General features: G+C 42.4%; 1 protein-coding gene and 1 long non-coding RNA gene across 4 annotated transcripts in view; both read left to right on the forward strand.

Moving 5' to 3' along the window:
* The window catches only part of ptk2ba (protein tyrosine kinase 2 beta, a), a 386610-nt gene that overhangs the window by 228382 nt on the left and 138517 nt on the right, over window positions 1-19711 (forward strand). For all 3 annotated transcript variants that reach the window (XM_028796341.2, XM_028796343.2, XM_028796338.2), the window contains exons 11-14: window positions 985-1102; window positions 1383-1422; window positions 14289-14335; window positions 17896-17940. In XM_028796341.2, the coding sequence (XP_028652174.1) occupies window positions 985-1102; window positions 1383-1422; window positions 14289-14335; window positions 17896-17940 (250 nt within the window). The remainder of the gene's footprint in view (window positions 1-984; window positions 1103-1382; window positions 1423-14288; window positions 14336-17895; window positions 17941-19711) is intronic.
* On the forward strand, window positions 7810-8801 carry LOC127527278 (uncharacterized). The gene is made up of 3 exons (XR_007934580.1): window positions 7810-7985; window positions 8365-8514; window positions 8547-8801. It is a non-coding gene; the product is annotated as an uncharacterized LOC127527278 (long non-coding RNA).

A 19711-nucleotide genomic window follows, 5' to 3' on the forward strand; every position in this document is an offset into this window, starting at 1 on the left:
GTATAACGCCACATTGGCTACTATGAACTGGTAGAACATTTCCAGCAGGTTGCTGTACACATCAAAAGACCTGTGTCACCTTAGCAATTCCTGCCTGTTCTGATCCATCTTGTCCAGTACCACTGTGTTGTCAGACCAGTCCAGTTTGCTGTTATTGTGAACCCCCAGGTCCTTGTAGCTCTGCGCCACCTGCATGTCCTCCACTTGAACGGTGACTGGTCTCAGAGGCTCCTTGGCATAGCAGAGGGCCACCACCAGCTCTTTTGTCTTGCTGATGTGGAGCTGCAGGTGGTTGTCCCTTCCTTCCTATACTCTGACTAATCTCTATTATTAATGTTGCCTGTGACGGGGGAGTCATCTGAAGATGTCTGAAGACGGCAAGCGCAGGTATTGTCTGGAAGTCTGTTGTGTAGGGGATAAACAGATATATCAATAGATAAAAGTGATATAATAAAAATGAGTGATTTTAGCACATGACTGCAACATAGCAAAAATGTGAAAAAACAGAATGGTCTGAATACCTGCTGAGCCCACTGAAGCACTTCCATGGAAGATGACACACTTTCATTGCTTAGTGCTTTTCTACAACACTGTTTTCATTGCAAAACTCAATGTTCGGTAGTAACAGTAGGGAGGTGGAATAAATGCGGCTCATTGCTGGCTAACTAACAGCAGGTAGATTTACCTGTCAATGCGCCACTTCCTGATTTTGTGATAAAGACCTGCTTGTCAATCTTTTACTGTCATTAAATCCTTCCTGTGTCGACTCCATCTACCTGGTCTGCTGCATTTAACTTTTCATGGATTCTCCTCTCTGAGCCAAGTGTAGCATAAACTTGTGTTTTTGATGCCAACATGCCCAGTGTTCCTCTTCGGCGCACAGATCATTAGAGAGTGCTGAGAAACAAACATCAGTGTCTCTCCAAATTTCTCTCAGGTTCATGTGATGCCTTAACTGATGTTTATTTGTTGTTTTTTTTTCAGCCTTTGTCCATTAAGACATTTTCTTTGGCAGTTGCGGAGAACATGGCTGACCTGGTTGATGGTTATTGCCGCTTACAAAGCGGAAAGAAAATCTCTCTCATTTTCAGGAAGAAAAAAGGTGAGTGTTTCCTGAAAAAGCCGCAGATGTTGCTGTGTCTCATTCGACACTGTGACATCACCTCCCTTCTTTTGATGGCCTTTTCTTCCCAATCTTCTGACTTTTTCTGTGATCCTCTAACAGTTTCTGTGTTTGCTTTCTAAACATGTAGTAGCCCCACGTTTCAACATTGGTCTGTAGCATCTTTGAAATATATTCACGTCTTATTCAAATGCTTCTCAATGATGTTTATGTACTACATCATGTCATAATTATGCATATATTTTTTTTTGACTTCTAGAAAAAGACATGTGGAATTCTCTTCCAGAAATCCCAACAGGGTAAGTAGATTTTTTTTAGTACTGTGTGACATTAGATTCAGTGCCATGTCCATAAGGTTCTAGTGGTGATCATTAAATACCATTCTCCATAATCCAACTTAAGTAATGGAGGTGCAAAGCCTATGATGGCAGCCAATAGACTGAAATGAAATGAAATGAACAGCTTTGACACACGAAAAAGGTTTGGGGCAGCCACCCATCTACTTCCTGTAAATCCTGGCTGCAAAAGTCAAATAGGTTGCACAGTTGTGTACAGAGTTGAGTCCAAAACACACCTGAATACAAATTGGAGGTTGTCTTGCTTTTAAGGTAGCTCGGCGGAAGTGATGTTTTTGGGTTGCGGAACTGGAAGTGACATTGTCAGAACCAGGCAGAGCTTCCCAGTTTTTGTCTGTAGAGATAACAGAGAAAGGGTTAGTGCACCCCGCCACCCCCCGGCCTGGCGTGGAATTACCATCTGTTGGTCCTTTTAGCTGCCTACCATGCACACGTGTGTGACAACAGTATGACAGTAGAACCTGCCTCCCCGCAGGGCCCAATCACACACACACACACACTTGCGATAGCCTGGCCAGTTTGTAAATTCCATTGAATTTAACACACACACACACACACACACACACGTCAGAAACACTAGAGCACCCAGTGGTGAGGCCTCATTTGAAATTCTGTGTGTTCTGCAGGACAAAGCAGCCATGGAAAGTGCAGAGAAGAGCAACCAGGCTCATTCCAGGGCTACAAGGAGGAAAGATTAAAAAGAGCTGAAGTTTTTTTAGAGATTAAAGTGTTTAAAATTATGAAGGGAGTTATTCCAGTGGATTGAGATTGTGACTTTAAGAAGAGTAGTGTGATAGATAGGAGGACATTAAGGATTTTCCAAACTCAACTTGATGTTATTTTTTAAGCGAGCTATGTTGGCCTGTTAACATCTAGTTCTGATACTCTAATATAGGAAAACCCACACAGAGACTCATATAAGTGCATGCAGGATTTGAACCCATGATGTTGGATCCATCAGGCAATAGCTCTAAGTCAGAGTTCTTGGTACTCTTCCCACCACCTTATTGCCAGTGTGGAGTCTGCACATTTGTCCTGTGTCTCTTCGTAAAAATGTTCATGTTAAGTTACATGGCCATTTGAAACTGACCTGGCAAGGGTGGCTGTTGGTGTGTAAACGAGTGTATCCTGTGACAGACTGGGCTCCCACTATGCCAAGAGTGGCACCATCTGAGAGTGAATCGTAACTGAATTAGCAAAAGTGCATGTAGATGGATGGATATGTGTACTTGCTGCAACATTTAATAGTAAAATGTCTGTTTAATATTATTTGAGAGAAATTAAAATGTCCATGGAGTGGTGGTTCATACTGCTGTCTCACAGATCCAAAGTCTCTTGTGTACTGTAGTGTTCGCATGTTCTCCTTGATGTTGTGCTGCGTTTTCTCCAGGTATTGTGGTTTTCTTTCCCATTCCAGGCATGTGCAGTTTAAGGCCAGGTCACATTAGACGGCTTTTCCAGCAATTTTCACTCTTAGCCTTCTTTTACTTAATCTTAACGCAAGGGAGGGCAGCGTTGGTCCTGGAGGGCCACAATGGCTGCAAGTTTTTGTTCCAACCCAGTTTTCTTAATGAAAAGTCAATTGTTGCTGATAAAGTACATATTGCTCAAGTGACATTTTAGTGGTCTCGCTTGTTAAGGTTACCCACCAGTAATTGCTTATTTCAGTCTTGATACAGCTGCATTCACTGTTTTAATGGCACCTTATTAGCAATAAGATGTAAATATCAAAGGAGTTAGCTAACTTGTTTCCATTTCCACTCGTGTGGATTCATCCTGCACCATTTGGTTTAATAAAACACTTAAGAGATGCAAGAAGAACAACCATTAAGACATTACGAAGGGTTGGGGCAGCCATCCGTATAATTTTTCCTGGCTGCAGTACTAATGCCAAAGCACAGACATGTTCATACAACAGTGTCTAAAACAGGACTGATTCATGATACACAAGATGGCAGCTTTAAAGGCCCGTAGAGGAAGTGATGTCATCAGGACTGGAACCAGAAGTGATTTTGTTTGCTGCCCCAGAGCCGGGCGGGATTTTCCTAGAATTGTCTGCAAAAGATCGAGAGGGAGAATTAATGCACCTCGCCACCTGCTGGTCCAGCGTGGAATTACATGTACTTAAGCCCTTTAGGTGTCTCCTAAACACGCATGTGTCACAGAGGAAAATGATCTGCGTTAAGCTCCGAATCATTTGGACGATATTCTTCAAAAGGAAAAAAGTTACAATATAAGAACCTAAGACTGCAGAATAACAAGCCAAAAAACGTAAAGAAGGTCTGAGATTGGCCAGGATTGGTTTCTAATTAAGCAGTTGGGTTGGAGCAAAAACCTGCAGCCACTGTCGCACCTACAGGACCGACGCTACCCACCCCTGTTTTAGCAACTCGGCAGCTCCGTCCCTTGAAGATGATAGTCTAATGTGATCTACCCAATGACTAAGACCAACTAGTTTGCGACTGCCTAGGATAAAATCAGAAAGTTTGGTCAGAGAGGTGGGCTTTTTTGCTCTTTGCATGAGCGTTCAGCCAGCAGTACAATGCATAGAATGTAGCGACGTAGAATAAGGAACACGTCTGTTTTGATCCTCTCAAATAGGAGGGAAGCTCATCTGTCTAATGCCTCAAGTTTTATGTACTGTGACAGTAGGGGGTGCTGTTGCACCTCCAAACCCGCAGACAATATGCCAAAACACCAGATAAAAGTCCAATAATGAATTTATTATTACAAAAGTGTGCACCAAGCACCTCCACCTCCACTATACTCAATAATAAATCAATTACAATAATCAATAACAATAAACCAATCCTTCACTCCACCCAGCAGCTCTGTCGCACCCCCTGCCAACTCAATCTGCTGGGGTTTCCCACAGTCCTTTTATAGTCCCTGACCCGGAAGTGCTTCTTTCTCTCAGTCCATGTGATTTCATAACACTTCAGGTCAGGTGAAAACTCCTTTTCTTCATCCCAGAAGTACTGTACTTCATCAGTTCCATTCCTGTGATTAGAAAGTACTTCTGGGTTATAATAAAAATTCTTGTGCCTTCCTGCAGCGTCCCCTGGAGGCCCCCATGGTATCCAGCAGGGCTGTGATATAAAACTCCACTGTCCATGATGCCCTGCTGGAACTCGGAGCACCTCCATGTTGTAAGAAGGGCTCCACCTAGCGGTGTGGGGGTACTGGCCGGGATGAACTGCCCGCCATATACCACAGTACTTAAACAGAATGGAAAAGAGAAAAAAAGGTCCAAGACTGCGGGTGAATGCACTATAGCTTATTAACCCTTCACAGTGCTAGCTCCATCAAGCCTGTGGCCGGTGGACCTCACAAACAGAAGAGAGGCTCATCTGTTTAATATCTCATATTTTTACATACCATAACAGAAAAAAAAAAAGAAGTAAAGGGCAGAGATGGCTGCTGAACCCTCTGCAGCTGTTAACCCGTAATTCAGTGCCTGCTCCGTTGTTAGGCAGGGCCGTCTTAACGCATGGGCACGCTGGGCAGGGGCCCCAATTTACCAGTTGAGTATCATTTATATGTTGAAAGATTTGTGTTTTTCAAGGCTCATGTTATATTGTTGGAACGTTTGTGTTGATTAATCTTTGCTGTGCAGGATGTTTTTTTAATATTTAAACACTGATTTTGTTGGAGGTACCAATACAATAAATATATTCTAAGGTTTCTAATCTCTTTTGGGGCTCCCCCCAATGGGACGACATGCCGAAGAGCGTCCCAAAGTGTGATCGCCGCGTCTATGGAAGATAGCCTGTCGGTTGCCGGGCAACAGCGGGCTCCCACCACTGTGGCAGTTTGCCGTGAAAACAAATCTGAAAAGTGGCAGATCCCGCTACAATAAATAACCATGGTGCTCCTGTTTCAAGCGGAATAAGGCTGTTTTTGCTAAAGTATTGAGACTCAGCCTCGTGTTTTAGGGTGCAAGAAAGGGACTCACACGTCACAGTATGTTTAATTTTATCGACCATTTACATTTTTATTCCTGTGAGTGGTTATGTAGGTAGGGGTCTCAGTGCACTGCTTTGCCCGGGTATCCTATAATGCTATTAAGACGGCAGCACGCCATTGGCTTTCACAAAAAGGGGCGAGCACATCTGTGCTGGAAGATCGGCGTTCGGTCAGTAAATGTGACACGGGTTGCGATTTATACACACAGGTAATTTGACACGATGGGGTGCATGAACTGTGATCAGCAAATCTCACATACCCCACAACAAAAAGCTGTGCAATGTGACATTGGCTCTAATTTAACTAGAGATTTTAAATTACTCCCCATGACTGGCGCCCTTCCTTACAACATTGCTGGTGGGAATAAGCATTGGTCCCCTGAATTGGTTTGAGAATATTATGTTATAATGGTTGCATTTATTTTCAAATCAAAAGTTTCTTAGGAAGCTTCAATACTGGTAATTAAGTTTTGAGGACATCCCAACTTTCATGTAGACATGTCTGCTCCCTGATTTATATAACAAGCTGTGTCATGGAGAGCCAATACCATACCTGAAGACTCCACTCTAGCCGTATGAATCACATCCGCCCACCCGCAGCTTTCAGAAAGACAAGGTTCTCCAGGCAGGAACACTCTCACGCTGGCTGCAGTTATTTTCCCCTCTGATGCTTGGCAGAAAAGTGGAAATCACTTCAATTTCGTCACTAAGCAACTGTTGGAAAATGTTTACAGTCCAGTCGTTCTTGATAAAAAAGACACAACATAAGCCTATGAACAGGCCAGGGCCTAGACAGGCCTAGGGTCACATTCTATTGTGTGTGCTACAGGACAGGACTTGGGCCATTAAGTGCCCTGGTACAGTGTGTGTGTCCTGCTGTTGACCAGCTTTATGTTAAATAAGTGGAATACAAGTGGAGGTCAAGTGGGTTTGTGTCGGATTGACCTTAGCCAATTTGTGGCAGTATAGAAGCTCTTTTTGTAACGTATGGCTGCTTGCTATCACTTATACCAGACAGGTGACTTGGGACTGGCCTGGCACCTCAAAGTGGTGCTGCTAATTCAGGACTGCAGGGACGTTGCGAGGACTTATAGCCAACATCTTGCCTCTCTCTTTATTTGTTTGTCATTGTTCATTGTGTACGGAGGCACATTTTGGGGCATCTTCATGTGGAAAATGTGTAATATGTCAAGTTTAAAAAAAAATGTAAGAAACTACAAGATTGATTTTACTGGAGTGCTGCTGATGACCTGCAGTATGAAGCTAACAAGGCCTTAAGAAGTAACAGTCCTTGCTTTTCACACACCCTCCCCCTAAAAACAGTAAAAAAAAACAGATAAATATCTTTTTAGTGAGTTTTGTGTTTGTGAAAATCACACGCAAAACAAATTTTAGTGTCAGTTTTGCACAAGTGTGTTCGAAACGAAACTTGGCTATTTTATTCTTCATTTGGAATAATGACCTTACAATAGCAGCAGATGCAAAGTGATTGGACATATGGAAGAATTGTGAATTTTAAAAATGTATTTACAGCAAGACAAGAAAATAACATCAAATACACGGCTCGTGAATTATCTTTCTGATGTGCTATTAAAAGGTCAGTAGGAAATAGTGTCAGAATTCTAACTAAACTAAAAGCCAACCTCCTTATTTGGAGTGCGACATAAACACAGGCATTTAGATGTGATCTTCTGAAATTGTCCCATTTATAGTACAACTAGCGGTGTAAGCCAGTGCTGTAAAAAGCCCAGGGTCCTAGAAACTATTGAAATCGTCCGAAAAAAATTGAAATGTAGAGATGTCGGGTAATTGAAAGGGAACTCCTCTGGACGTCTCTCTCCTAGGAGGTTTTGCTTTGCCAACGTGCTCGCATCACTTGGGCATTACCAGCTAAGCGACTTTGTCTTTTTTCAGAGGTTTCATTTTGCCGATGCGCTGGCCTCGCTTGCGTATCTTCAGAGGTGGAGCCCTCACCCCGACTCCACCTCTCACTTCCGGGACTGACAGACACACACACTTAATAAGATGTGACTGAAAAGTGGTTCAGTTACGTTCTCTGTGGCCTTGACTTGAGCACTAACTATGGAGCACCGCTGTAGCTCGGTCCACTAGCAGAGAAAGTACAAAATGTGGCACCCGGTGGAGAGGAGTGGAGGCGGACCAGAGACTATAAGGCATTGTGTTGTGGTGGCTAAGTACTGAAGGGGTGATTGGTGCCGAGGCACTGGTGTTGTGCTCACTATTGTAAATAATATTGTAAATAAACGTGTGTGTGGTGAAACCATCATGTCTACCTGTCTGTGTCCGGGCTGTTCCCCACAAAAAACATACGTCTTACGCTGGGTTTGAAAAGTACTCCGAGCCCCTCACTTTCTGCACACTCATTGTATTTTATAGTCAGGTCCATAAGTATTTGAACAGTGACACATTTTTCATAATTTTGGCTCTGTCTGCCACCACAATGGATTTGAAATGAAGAAATCATTACCTGATGGAAGTGTAGATTTTCAGAATTAATTTAAGAGGTTTAACAAAAACATTGTATGAGCCATTTAGAAAAGGTGAGGTCCGCCGCTCACCGCCTTTTAAATAAATAATCGCCACACTCGCGGCTTTAAGGTGGGGGCGTAGTAGTGTGGCTGGAGTGGTTCCTGGGTACGACACGGTGCGGGCATTTCAGCACTTAAGTGTACGAGTGAGGAATCGTCCGTGTCCGTAATTAATGCCAGGAGCTGCTAATCGCCACATCTGTGCCACGTCCCCACATATAAAATGAGAAGCACAAGTGCGAGGTCAGGGAATTGGAACTAAAAGGAACAGAGGTTAAAAGGTGGCTGAAGAACAGTCTCGGTGTGGACCTAGAGGGGACAGGCAGCACGAACGGGGGCCTTGCGAAGGACCGTAGGTTGTGGCACTCTAGAAATGAACATGGCGGATGACCTCTCCAGGGATCCGAGGAATGACTGCGGGTGCATGAAGGATGACGGGAGGAATGCCGACCTCGGATGGTCTGGCTGTGCCGTGAGGGGGTCTGAGGATGATGATCATGGCTGCTGAGTCTCTGCCAGCTGTGCGAGTTATGGGTGACCCAGGGAGATGTAGAAGGAGGTGGGCTGGGATCACACTGGAAAGATCTGAAGGAGCCAGTGACTGCATTTTTAACCTCTGATTTGAATGGATTTATTTATTGTGTTTTTATCTCCCGCTATTCACTTGTTTTTATGGATTATTTATTTATGGATATGGACACTGTTTTTGGTTTTGTTTTGATTCTTTTTAATAAAAGCACTGAACATTTTTAATGCCGTCCCCTTGCTCCTTGTGTGATTTGTCCCCATCTGTCAGCTCATTCAGTCAGAACTATCGATGGTGTTGGGTTCGAGAGACCCCCAAATGTGAAGAGGAAGCCTAGAGGGGCCTAGACAGCCATTTATATATATATATGGTCCCACATTTGCAGGGGCTCAAAGGTATTTGGACATTTGACTGACAAGCTGCTCTATAGCCAGGTGTCAGCAGGTCCCTCATTAGCAGGTAGAAGGTCTGGAGTTGATTCCAAGTTGCATTTGGAAGGTGTTGCTGTAAACTCTCAATATGAGGTGCAAAGAGCTGTCCATGCAAGTAAAAACATGCCAACGTTAGGCTGAGGAAACAAAACAAACCCTTTAGAGAGATGGCAGAAACACCAGGAGTGGTCAAATTAACCATCTGGTAGATTCTTAAAGAGGAGGAACACACAGGTGAACTTAGCAACACCAGAAGGCCTGGGCAATCATGGAAGTGAACTGTGCTGCAACCAATTCACGACAATTCACCACTTTCTGGGAGGTCGACCTATCACTGCCAAAGTCTGCAATGAAGAGGAGACTTCATGAAAGTAAAGACAGAAGATTTTCCACAAAGTGCAAAAACACTTGTAAGCCTCAAGCATAGAAAGGAGAGATTAGACTTTACCATAAAATCTACAAAAAAAACAGTCCAGTTTTGCAACAGTTTCCTTTGGACAAATGAAACAAGGATCTATGGATACCAGAATGCTGGAAAGAGAAAGGTATGGAGAAGAGAAGAAACAGCTCATGACCTGAAAAATACCACATCATACGTGAAACATGATGGAAGCAGGTGTTATGGCATGGGCATGAGTGACTACCAATGGAAGTGAGTCACTGGTGTTTGTTGATGATGTGACTGCTGGCAGAAGTTGCAGGATGAATTCTGAAGTGTGCAGGGTGCTATACTGTCAGCTCAGATTGAGACAAATGCAGCAAAGCTGACAGGACGACACCTCACAGTACATTGAGCCAAAACATACTGGGACAGCAAACCGAGTGCTGTTCAGCACAAAGTAGTGGAATATTCTTCAACGGCCAAGTCAATCAACTGAGCTCAACCCAACTGGACACGCAGTTCACTTACTGAAGAAAGTCCAACAAACAAGCAGCACTTGAAGACAGCGGCAGTAAAGGCCTGGCAGAGCATCACTCATGTGGGAACCCAGCACTTGGAGGTGGCCGTGGGTTCAGACTTCAGGCAGCCATTGACTATAAAGGACTTCAAACCAAATATTGAAAATGTTCATTATATTTAGGACTAGCAGGAGTACCCGGTGTTGCCCGGGAATCTATAACCGGTGAATTTTCTAAATGAAAGAAACAGAACATAGAAATAGAACAAACAGTTTTCTGATTGACATTTTATTGCAATAGGTAATATAAGTGCTCATTCCAGAGCCTTTGGATACACTATATTTTTTGTTTTGCCTTGTGGTGCGAAAGTGAACAAATTCTGAGGATTGCCCACTCTAGAACATGCTACGTAGAGTTGTCCATGTGAAAAGCATGGATTTTCCAAACTGATGCGTTTAACTTGCAGTGATTTCCCTTGAGCCTTATTAATTGACATAGCAAAAGCCAAATGAACATGAAATTGTAGCCGTTTGAAATCAAAGGGTAAATCATTCGGAATCAGTGGAATTCTTGGTATGAAAACATCTTCACGTCTTGCGCGTTGTCTCAGACGCCCTTGAAATAGACGTTTTTCTGGCAGTGGAAGTGGACTTTCTAATTTTACGTCTTTTTTTCGGTGGCATGGGTATATTAGCAAAAAGCAGGACAATTATAATGTATTACATGGTATTATGTACGGAGTAAGCACCACAGTGAGATGAATGAACGTTCTTTACAATACATCGGAAAGCGAACAAATAGCACCACAAATACAGAAAGCCAGTCACGCGCACTGGGTCGTTCACGTTTTACATCCATATGGCAGTTCCCCTTCACCTGATGAAAGCAGTCAGCCTTCTCATATTTGGACACTTCCACCATCTCTTGGCAATTTAAAGAAACATTGGTAAAGAGCGATGCACAGAGACCAAACGTGCCACTAGATGGCGCCGCCGTTAACATCTGTTGCAACGTGCGGCTATCTTGTCGATGATAAGTACGGGGACGTGTGCCGAGCGTTGTGTCGGTGAAAAGGTGCCCTGCGCTTCACCATGAACATTTTTTCCCAACCAAACATACCCCATGACCTCCTCCTGGTCACAAAGGAAGCCCCATCCCCAGTTTGGTGGCGATTGGACGCCCGGTGCAGATTTGTATGGCGGACAAACAAACATACATACACACATACATCGACTGTGCTTTATATATTAGATTATGTTAGTTTTCCCAAATACTTTTGAGCCCCTGAAAATGGGCTACAATATTTACAAATGGTTTAACCCCCTTGTACTGATATGTGCCCCTCCACAGTTTGATGATGGAGGTCTAACGAGAGTTCCTTGGACTTCATGGCTATTATTTCTGACATGCATTGTGAATTGTGGGATCTTCTATTCACGAGTACACGCGTGCCTTTCTAAACAAGTTTCAGTGAGTTCAATATAGGCCATAGGTGGACTCCAATCTAGTTCTGGAAACATCTCAAGAATAATTCATTAAAGCAGTCAAGAGGAACCTTGAACACAAATTGGAGTGCCACTTTCAAGGGTTCTGAATACTTCTAGGATTTAGAGATTTCAATTTTTTATATTTTAATAAATTCGCAAACTTTTCCTAAATGTTTGTCATTATGGGTTATTCAACGACCGTCTACAGATGCTTGCCATTCATACTAAGGGACCTTGAGAGGATCTGAAGGAAGAACGCCCAAATCCAGGTGTGAAAGGCTTGTTGAGACTTATCCAAGAAAGCCTGCATCTGGAATGGCTGCCAAAGGGACTTCTACAAAGTAGAGAATTAAGGGTCCACCATTAGACATACTGTATATAAACAAAAGACCTGCGTGTGTGTGTGGAGCAGTCTGCTCTGCTCATACTCATCCAAGCCACTAGATGGCGCATGCATGCACTATAAAATTTTTTTAGCGCTTGCACCTCACTTCTCACTACAAACGCTGCTGCGCAACAACGACATTGTGCTAAGGACACAGATGAAGAGACACAATGACAAAATGAAGCAACAACGTGCAAGGGAAACACCTCAGTAACGGAGGGCAAGGCTTGAAGTTTTCACCAAAAACCATTGACTGTCCGGAGGTATTTTTTGAGACAAAGATTAGTAGGACTCATGCCAGCCACACAGTTAAGATCAGGAACTGCTAGTGGGGCAGCATGCACAGGTGGGTTCACATCCTCTGCCTGGATAATTCTTAAGAGTTAGCTGACACTTCTCCATGCTGACGAATATAGTGAAACTGTTAGGGAGTCTTTGGGCTTTTTTTTGTCCCATTCTTTGTCCAAAGGATCACACGCAGCTAGAACTTCTACAGTGCATCCAGAAAGTATTCCCAGCGCATCACTTTTTCCACATTTTGTTATGTTACAGCCTTATTCCAAAATGGATTCAATTCATTTTTTTCCTCAATTCTACACACAACACCCCATAATGACAACGTGAAAAAAGTTTATTTGAGGTTTTTGCAAATTTATTAAAAATATAAAAACTGAAAAATCCCATGTCCATAAGTATTCACAGCCTTTGCTCAATACTTTGTCGATGCACCTTTGGCAGCAATTCCAGCCTCAAGTCTTTTTGAATATGATGCCACAAGCTTGGCACACCTATCCTTGGCCAGTTTGGACCATTCCTCTTTGCAGCACCTCTCAAGCTCCCATCAGGTTGGATGGGGAGCGTCGGTGCACAGACATTTTAAGATCTCTCCAGAGATGTTCAGTCGGATTCAAGTCTGGGCTCTGGCTGGGCCACTCAAGGACATTCACAGAGTTGTCCTGAAGCCACTCCTTTGATATATTGGCTGTGTGCTTAGGGTCGTTGTCCTGCTGAAAGATGAACCGTCGCCCCAGTCTGAGGTCAAGAGCGCTCTGGAGCAGGTTTTCATCCAGGATGTCTCTGTACATTGCTGCAGTCATCTTTCCCTTTATCCTGACTAGTCTCCCAGTTCCTGCCGCTGAAAAACATCCCCACAGCATGATGCTGCCACCACCATGCTTCACTGTAGGGATGGTATTGGCCTGGTGATGAGCGGTGCCTGGTTTCCTCCAAACATGACGCCTGGCATTCACACCAAAGAGTTCAATCTTTGTCTCATCAGACCAGAGAATTTTCTTTCTCATGGTCTGAGAGTCCTTCAGGTGCCTTTTGGCAAACTCCAAGCGGGCTGCCATGTGCCTTTTACTAAGGAGTGGCTTCCGTCTGGCCACTCTACCATACAGGCCTGATTGGTGGATTGCTGCAGAGATGGTTGTCCTTCTGGAAGGTTCTCCTCTCTCCACAGAGGACCTCTGGAGCTCTCACAGAGTGACCATTGGGTTCTTGGTCACCTCCCTGACTAAGGCCCTTCTCCCCCGATCGCTCAGTTTAGATGGCCGGCCAGCTCTAGGAAGAGTACTGGTGGTTTCGAACTTCTTCCACTTACGGATGATGGAGGCCACTGTGCTCATTGGGACCTTCAAAGCAGCAGAAATTTTTCTGTAACCTTCCCCAGATTTGTGCCTCGAGACAATCCTGTCTCGGAGGTCTACAGACAATTCCTTTGACTTCATGCTTGGTTTGTGCTCTGACATGAACTGTCAACTGTGGGACCTTCTATAGACAGGTGTGTGCCTTTCCAAATCATGTCCAACCAACTGAATTTACCACAGGTGGACTCCAATTAAGCTGCAGAAACATCTCAAGGATGATCAGGGGAAACAGGATGCACCTGAGCTCAATTTGGAGCTTCATGGCAAAGGCTGTGAATACTTATGGACATGGGATTTCTCAGTTTTTTTATTTTTAATAAATTTGCAAAAATCTCAAGTAAACTTTTTTCACGTTGTCATTATGGGGTGTTGTGTGTAGAATTCTGAGGAAAAAAAATGAATTGAATCCATTTTGGAATAAGGCTGTAACATAACAAAATGTGGAAAAAGTGATGAAGCGCTGGGAATACTTTATGGATGGACTGTATAATTGAGAGATTTCACTTTTTGATTTTTAATACATTTGCAAAACTTTCTATTCACTTGTTTTTACTTTGCATTCTGGTTGTAGACTGTTGGGCAAAAATGGCAGATTTCTTCATTTAATATTAAACCTACAACACAGTAAAGTGTGCAGAAAGTGACAGGGTCTGAAGACTTTTGAATCCATTGTATATAATTATTAAAAGTCTGACTAGTCATAGAAGACTGAGCTCAAATCAGTGAGTACTGGCTGTGAAAGGGGTTACCTGAGTAAGTCATCACATTGTATGTGCTGATAATTTCGGAAAACCTGCTGACCCTTACTTACTTGATAGTTTTTATAGGCTCTTTGCAAATGAATGTTTTGGTAATTAGTATTAAAAAAACTCATTTGCTTTAATATTTTTCTATTTTTTGTTTATTTTCTGGTTCAGGGATAAAGAGACAAGAAAATCTAGGAATTTTCAACGAGATAATAGTGGTAAGTGAAATACATTTCTTTTAAAATGTTAAGTGTATTCTGCAGTGGCAGCTTTGCAATCATTTCCTTTGTTACAACCACAAGTCCCTTCACACAGAAATGAAAGTCTGCAATGTGCACTTTAATCACGTCTTCTCGTAAGGTGTACTTTCTTGTTTCAGACCTCCCATTGCGTATTCAAACGTCACATATTTACTTCCTACATGTAATACTTTACATTTCCAGTACTGACATTAAATGTCATCTGGCCACAAATGTGCCCAGGACTGTCAGCTGTCCAAGTCCCACTGTGATGATTCAATGGATTCTCAATTATCTGCCAATGCACCTCTCTTGGTATCACATTCAAACTTCACCAGCTTGTTATTTATATTCCTATCCAAATCATTTATATATATTAAAAATAGCAGCAGCCCTAGAGCAGACCCCTGCAGCCAGTTCTGATGAGGTTCCTCAAACCATCACCCTCTGCTTCCCGTGTCTGAGCCAATTCTGCACCCATCTAAGAACATCACCCTGAACTGCCACTTCTTTTAATTCGATGCACAACCTCTCATGTGGCACCTTATCAAATGCCTTCTGAAAGTCAAGATCAATAATATCATAAGCATCATGAAAGGTGCCAGTCAAATGGTTTAGCTGCTTCCAGTAGCACCTTCTGTTGGCACACAGCATCACTGCCATCTTCAGTAAGTTGGCATAGTGTAGCATAACGGGCCCTTTGGTGACACCTTTACTCATTACATCTGTCAACTCTTAGTTAGTAGTTTGCAAACAGAAACTTTCCAAATCTGACACTGACACTGACAGTCATATTAGGTGATACTCTATGTTTCTTTGATAATAAATTATTGAGCTGTATGTTAACATCACTGTGGTGGGTTGGCACCCTGCCCAGGATTGGTTCCCTGCCTTGTGCCCTGTGTTGGCTGGGATTGGCTCCAGCAGACCCCCGTGACCCTGTGTTCGGATTCAGTGGGTTGGAAAACGGATGGATGGATGTTAACATCATGAGAGGTGCCAGTCAAATGGTTTAGCTGCTCCCAGTAGCACCTTCTGTTGGCACACAGCATCACTACCATCTTCAGTAAGTTATTCCTATTGATCTTAGAAAGTGACCTTAAAATGGAAAAAATCCTTGATAATAACAGACTCACTGTCAGTCTTCCATCATACTCTGAAAAATAATTAACATTTAATGTATAACTCCACTCTGTGGTGGGCTGGTGCCCTGCCAAGGGATTTGTTCCTGCCTTGTGCTCTGTGCTGGCTGGGATTGGCTCCAGCAGACCCCTGTGACCTTTGTGTTAGGATATAGCGGGTTGGGAACTGACTGACAGACTCTATAGCTCCACTTTGATCTTTTTGCTTCTTCATAGAATTCCAGCCTGTTAGTAAAACTCGACCTCCCTCATTTGAACCCACGCTGACTGTTCAGTAAACCTGCTGTCCTTGCCAGGTGTTGCTCAATCTTTACCTTAATAATTCCTTTCATTAATTTACCTGTGATGCACGTTAAGCTTACTGGCCTGTAGTTGCATGAATTTTCCCAGTCACCCTTTTTATATAACTGGATAATATTTCCAATTTTCCCATCCTTTGGAATTTCTCCAGTGTCGTTTCCAAAAAGTACACGTTGTCACAATAACGAGACATACTCAGATAAAGGTTTGGGGCAGCCACCCGTATAATATGGTATCCTGGCTGCAAAGTTGTTTTTTTATCAAATAAACAGCACTGATGTGCATACAACTGAGTCCAAAATAAGACTGAGGAATTAGGAAAAAGGGGCAGGCTTTTAAAGGGGAAGACAGGAAGTGAGGTCATAAGGATCAGGCCCATGTTCTTTAGCCATTGGTTCGAGCCCGGACGTGACATCACAGGGGCCGGAGCCAGTAAGGTCTCCTTCCATTGGCTCTGTCCCGGAAGTGACGTCAAGAGAGCCAAATGGAATCTCCTGGGAATGGTCTACAGGAAAGAGAAAAAGAGTCAGTGCACTCTGCCACCTCCCGGCATACCTCAGAACTGCCGTCACTCAAGTCCTTTAGCTGCCTCCCATGCGCACGTGTGTGACAGCGTAAAAGGTTTTTTTATGTTCTACTACTACAGCCTATTTAAACTGAGCAGTACTCCTCTCTCTACAATTTCCAAATCCCTCAGTAACTCCTTAGTAGTCCCTGTTACCTCTGGGAGGTTATCCACTTACTCACTTGTGAAGACCTCAGAAAAATGTAAGTTTAGGGCATCTGCTGTTTCACTGTCTGTATTCTGAAAATTCTCTTTACTATTCCTGGTGAAATTCACCTCCACCTTGACAGTTCTTTTAATACTAAAATACTGAAAGAATCGCTTTGGGTCATGTTTGGCCTTATCTGCTGTATTGCTCTGTCTTTTAGCCTCTCTAATGTTCTTCTTAATGGTTGCACTTGTGTTCTCGTATGCCCTACGATACACATTGGAGTTATTAGTCTTATACATCTTATTTGCCTGTTTTTTTTTCCTTTGCAGCTTCTTTTCCAAGTCTTTATTGTTCCACTGCAGAGGTTTTTTTATTATTTTAAACATCCTATTGAGTCCAAATTTTAGAAGTATACCTGTCTTGCGTTATTTTTAAAACGTTTTTAAACCTGCTTTACTGGTCCTCCACTGTCTCTGCACTTAAAAGCTTATCTTAGTGTATCCTCTTTAGACTCCGTCACATGTTCTCACAACTTGCCCTACAACAGCAACAACATTTATTTTACATGATGAAGAAAAAGAGAAAAAAAGACAAAGTAAGAATTGAAATACGACAACACTAATTAACATAGAATAAGAGTAAGGTCCGATGGCCAGGGAGGACAGAAAAAACAAAAAACTCCAGATGGCTGGAGAAAAAAAAATCTGCAGGGGGTCCGAGGACATGAGACCACCCAGCCCCCTCTGTTTTAAGTTTACCACAATTAAACTTAACAGTTTACTTCCAAAACACTGACAAGTGTATTATATTATGGTCACTTGACCCTAGTGGATCAGTCACCTCTACACCCTCAGTTCTATTCCTGATTATTACAAAATACTAAATCCAGACAGACTTCACTCCATGTTGTTGTGTTCTAAACAGTGACTGATTATGTCTACAAACTGCTGCTCTTGTGATTGGTTATTTCCTTGGTTATCCCAGTTAATATTCGGTTATTCAAAGTCCCCCATGAACTATAATATCCCCATGTAAACTTGTCTTTTTAATATTACTAAAACGACTATCTGCATTGGGCTGTCTAGCCTAAAATAAGGCTTCTTTCTCTAATGCTTTCTAGACAAAGCCAGAAGTCCTCACTAAGATGGGGCTCATCATCCAATTGAAATCAGTGTTCAGTTACAAGATGGGGATCAATACCTTAAAATGATTCCTCTCCTGAGTCTCCATATCTCTGAAACGTCCCAGTTACTGTATATAGAAACTGGCGTAGATTGCTGTCTCTAGTCACTTATGTGAGCTCATTCCTGATTGATGTGGCTGGGTTGCTGTATTTCATTCCTAAATTAATTTGTTAACTATCTTTTTTCTTTATTTACAGAGTCTGATATTTATGCAGAAATACCAGAAGAAAGGCCAAAATCAGGTAGGTGACATTGCAAAGTGAATAATGCATAGCGGGCCCTTTGGTGACACCTTTACTCATTACATCTGTCAACTCTTAGTTAGTAGTTTGCAAACAGAAACTTTCCAAATCTGACACTGACACTGGCAGTCACATTAGGTGATACTGTATGTTTCTTTGATAATAACTTATTGAGCTGTATGTCAACATCATGAGAGGTGCCAGTCAAATGGTTTAGCTGCTCCCAGTAGCACCTTCTGTTGGCACACAGCATCACTGCCATCTTCAGCAAGTTATTCCTATTGATCTTAGACCTTAAAATGGAAAAAATCCTCAATAATAACAGACTCGATGTCAGTCTTCCATCATACTCTGAAAGAATAATTAACATTTAATGTATTATAACAGCATACCATGAAAAGGAGTGTCCAGGAAGAAGTTGGGTAAGCAGTTGGCCAAATGTGGATAGAACTGTGTAGCCTACCATTTTGATTTTCTCCTCTCAATTTTCCCAAGCTTGATATATTCACACTTGGCTTTTATGTGCTAATATTTTGACACTTTAAGTGCATATACTTATAAATATATAACCTGCTACAGGTCAGGTGGGTGACCACAAAGTCTCCTTGGCAATGTATTATAAATTAGCTGTGCTACCCGTATAAGAAGCTTCAAAATCTAAGTAATCAATGTAGGCCTCAGCGTTAACATTTGCAGTGCATTGTGCAATGGGCGTATGTCTCTGTTATATGCCATTTGGTTTGGGATTCACAAAAGGACTGTTAAGGTTTGTGATGTGCTATCTGTTGGAATGACAAACACAAAGCATTTTATTACTACAAATGTTTGTGATGTGCCAATTGTTACAATGACATATGCATTGCATATGTCGCCGTTATATGTCATTTGGGTATGGGATTCATAAAAGCAGTGTTAATGTTTGTGATGTGCCATATGTTGGAATGAGTAATGCAATGCATATGTCTCTGTTATATGCATTTTGATTTGGGATTCATAAAAACATTGTCTTGTGATGAGGCATCTGTTGAAATGACAAACATTGCATTTTATTAGTAAAAATGTTTGTGATGCGCCATGTGTTGGAAAGACAGAGACAGTGCAACCTGACAGACACACAGGTACACAGACATACAAACACTTATCCTTTTATTAAGGTGGATATTAAATATGTGTCTAATGGAAATATAACAGAGGTACTGATGGAGTTTCACTTGATAATATTATGATAAGATGAACTTGCAAATGGATGACTGTAAGAATAGTTGGTAGCCTAAGAACCTTTATAACGCACTGGTGATGCCTCATCTGGAGTCCTGTGTGTGCAGTTTTGGTCTCCAGGCTACAGAAAGGATATAGCAGCACTAGAAAAGGTCCAGAGAAGGGCAACTAGGCTGATTCAGGGCTACAGTTTAAGAAAAAAGAAGATTAAGAGGTGACCTGACTGAAGTGTTTAAAATTATGAAGGGAATTAGTCCAGTGGACTGAGACAGTGACTTTAAAATGAGTTCATCAAGAACACGAGAACACAGTTGTAAATTTGTGAAGGGGAAATTTCACACAAACATTAGGAAGTTTTTTCTTTACACAAAGAACGATAGACACTTGGAATAAGTGACCAAGTAGTGTGGTGGACAGTAAGACTTTAGGGACTTTCAAAACTCAACTTGATGTTTTTTAGAAGAAATAAGTGGACAGGACTGGCGAGCTTTGTGGGGCTGAATGGCCTGTTCTCGTCTAGAGTGTTCTAATGTTCTAAAAGAAGAACTGACAG

Source organism: Erpetoichthys calabaricus, chromosome 3 (assembly GCF_900747795.2).
Source record: "Erpetoichthys calabaricus chromosome 3, fErpCal1.3, whole genome shotgun sequence".
NCBI classification, from domain to species: Eukaryota; Metazoa; Chordata; class Cladistia; order Polypteriformes; family Polypteridae; genus Erpetoichthys; species Erpetoichthys calabaricus.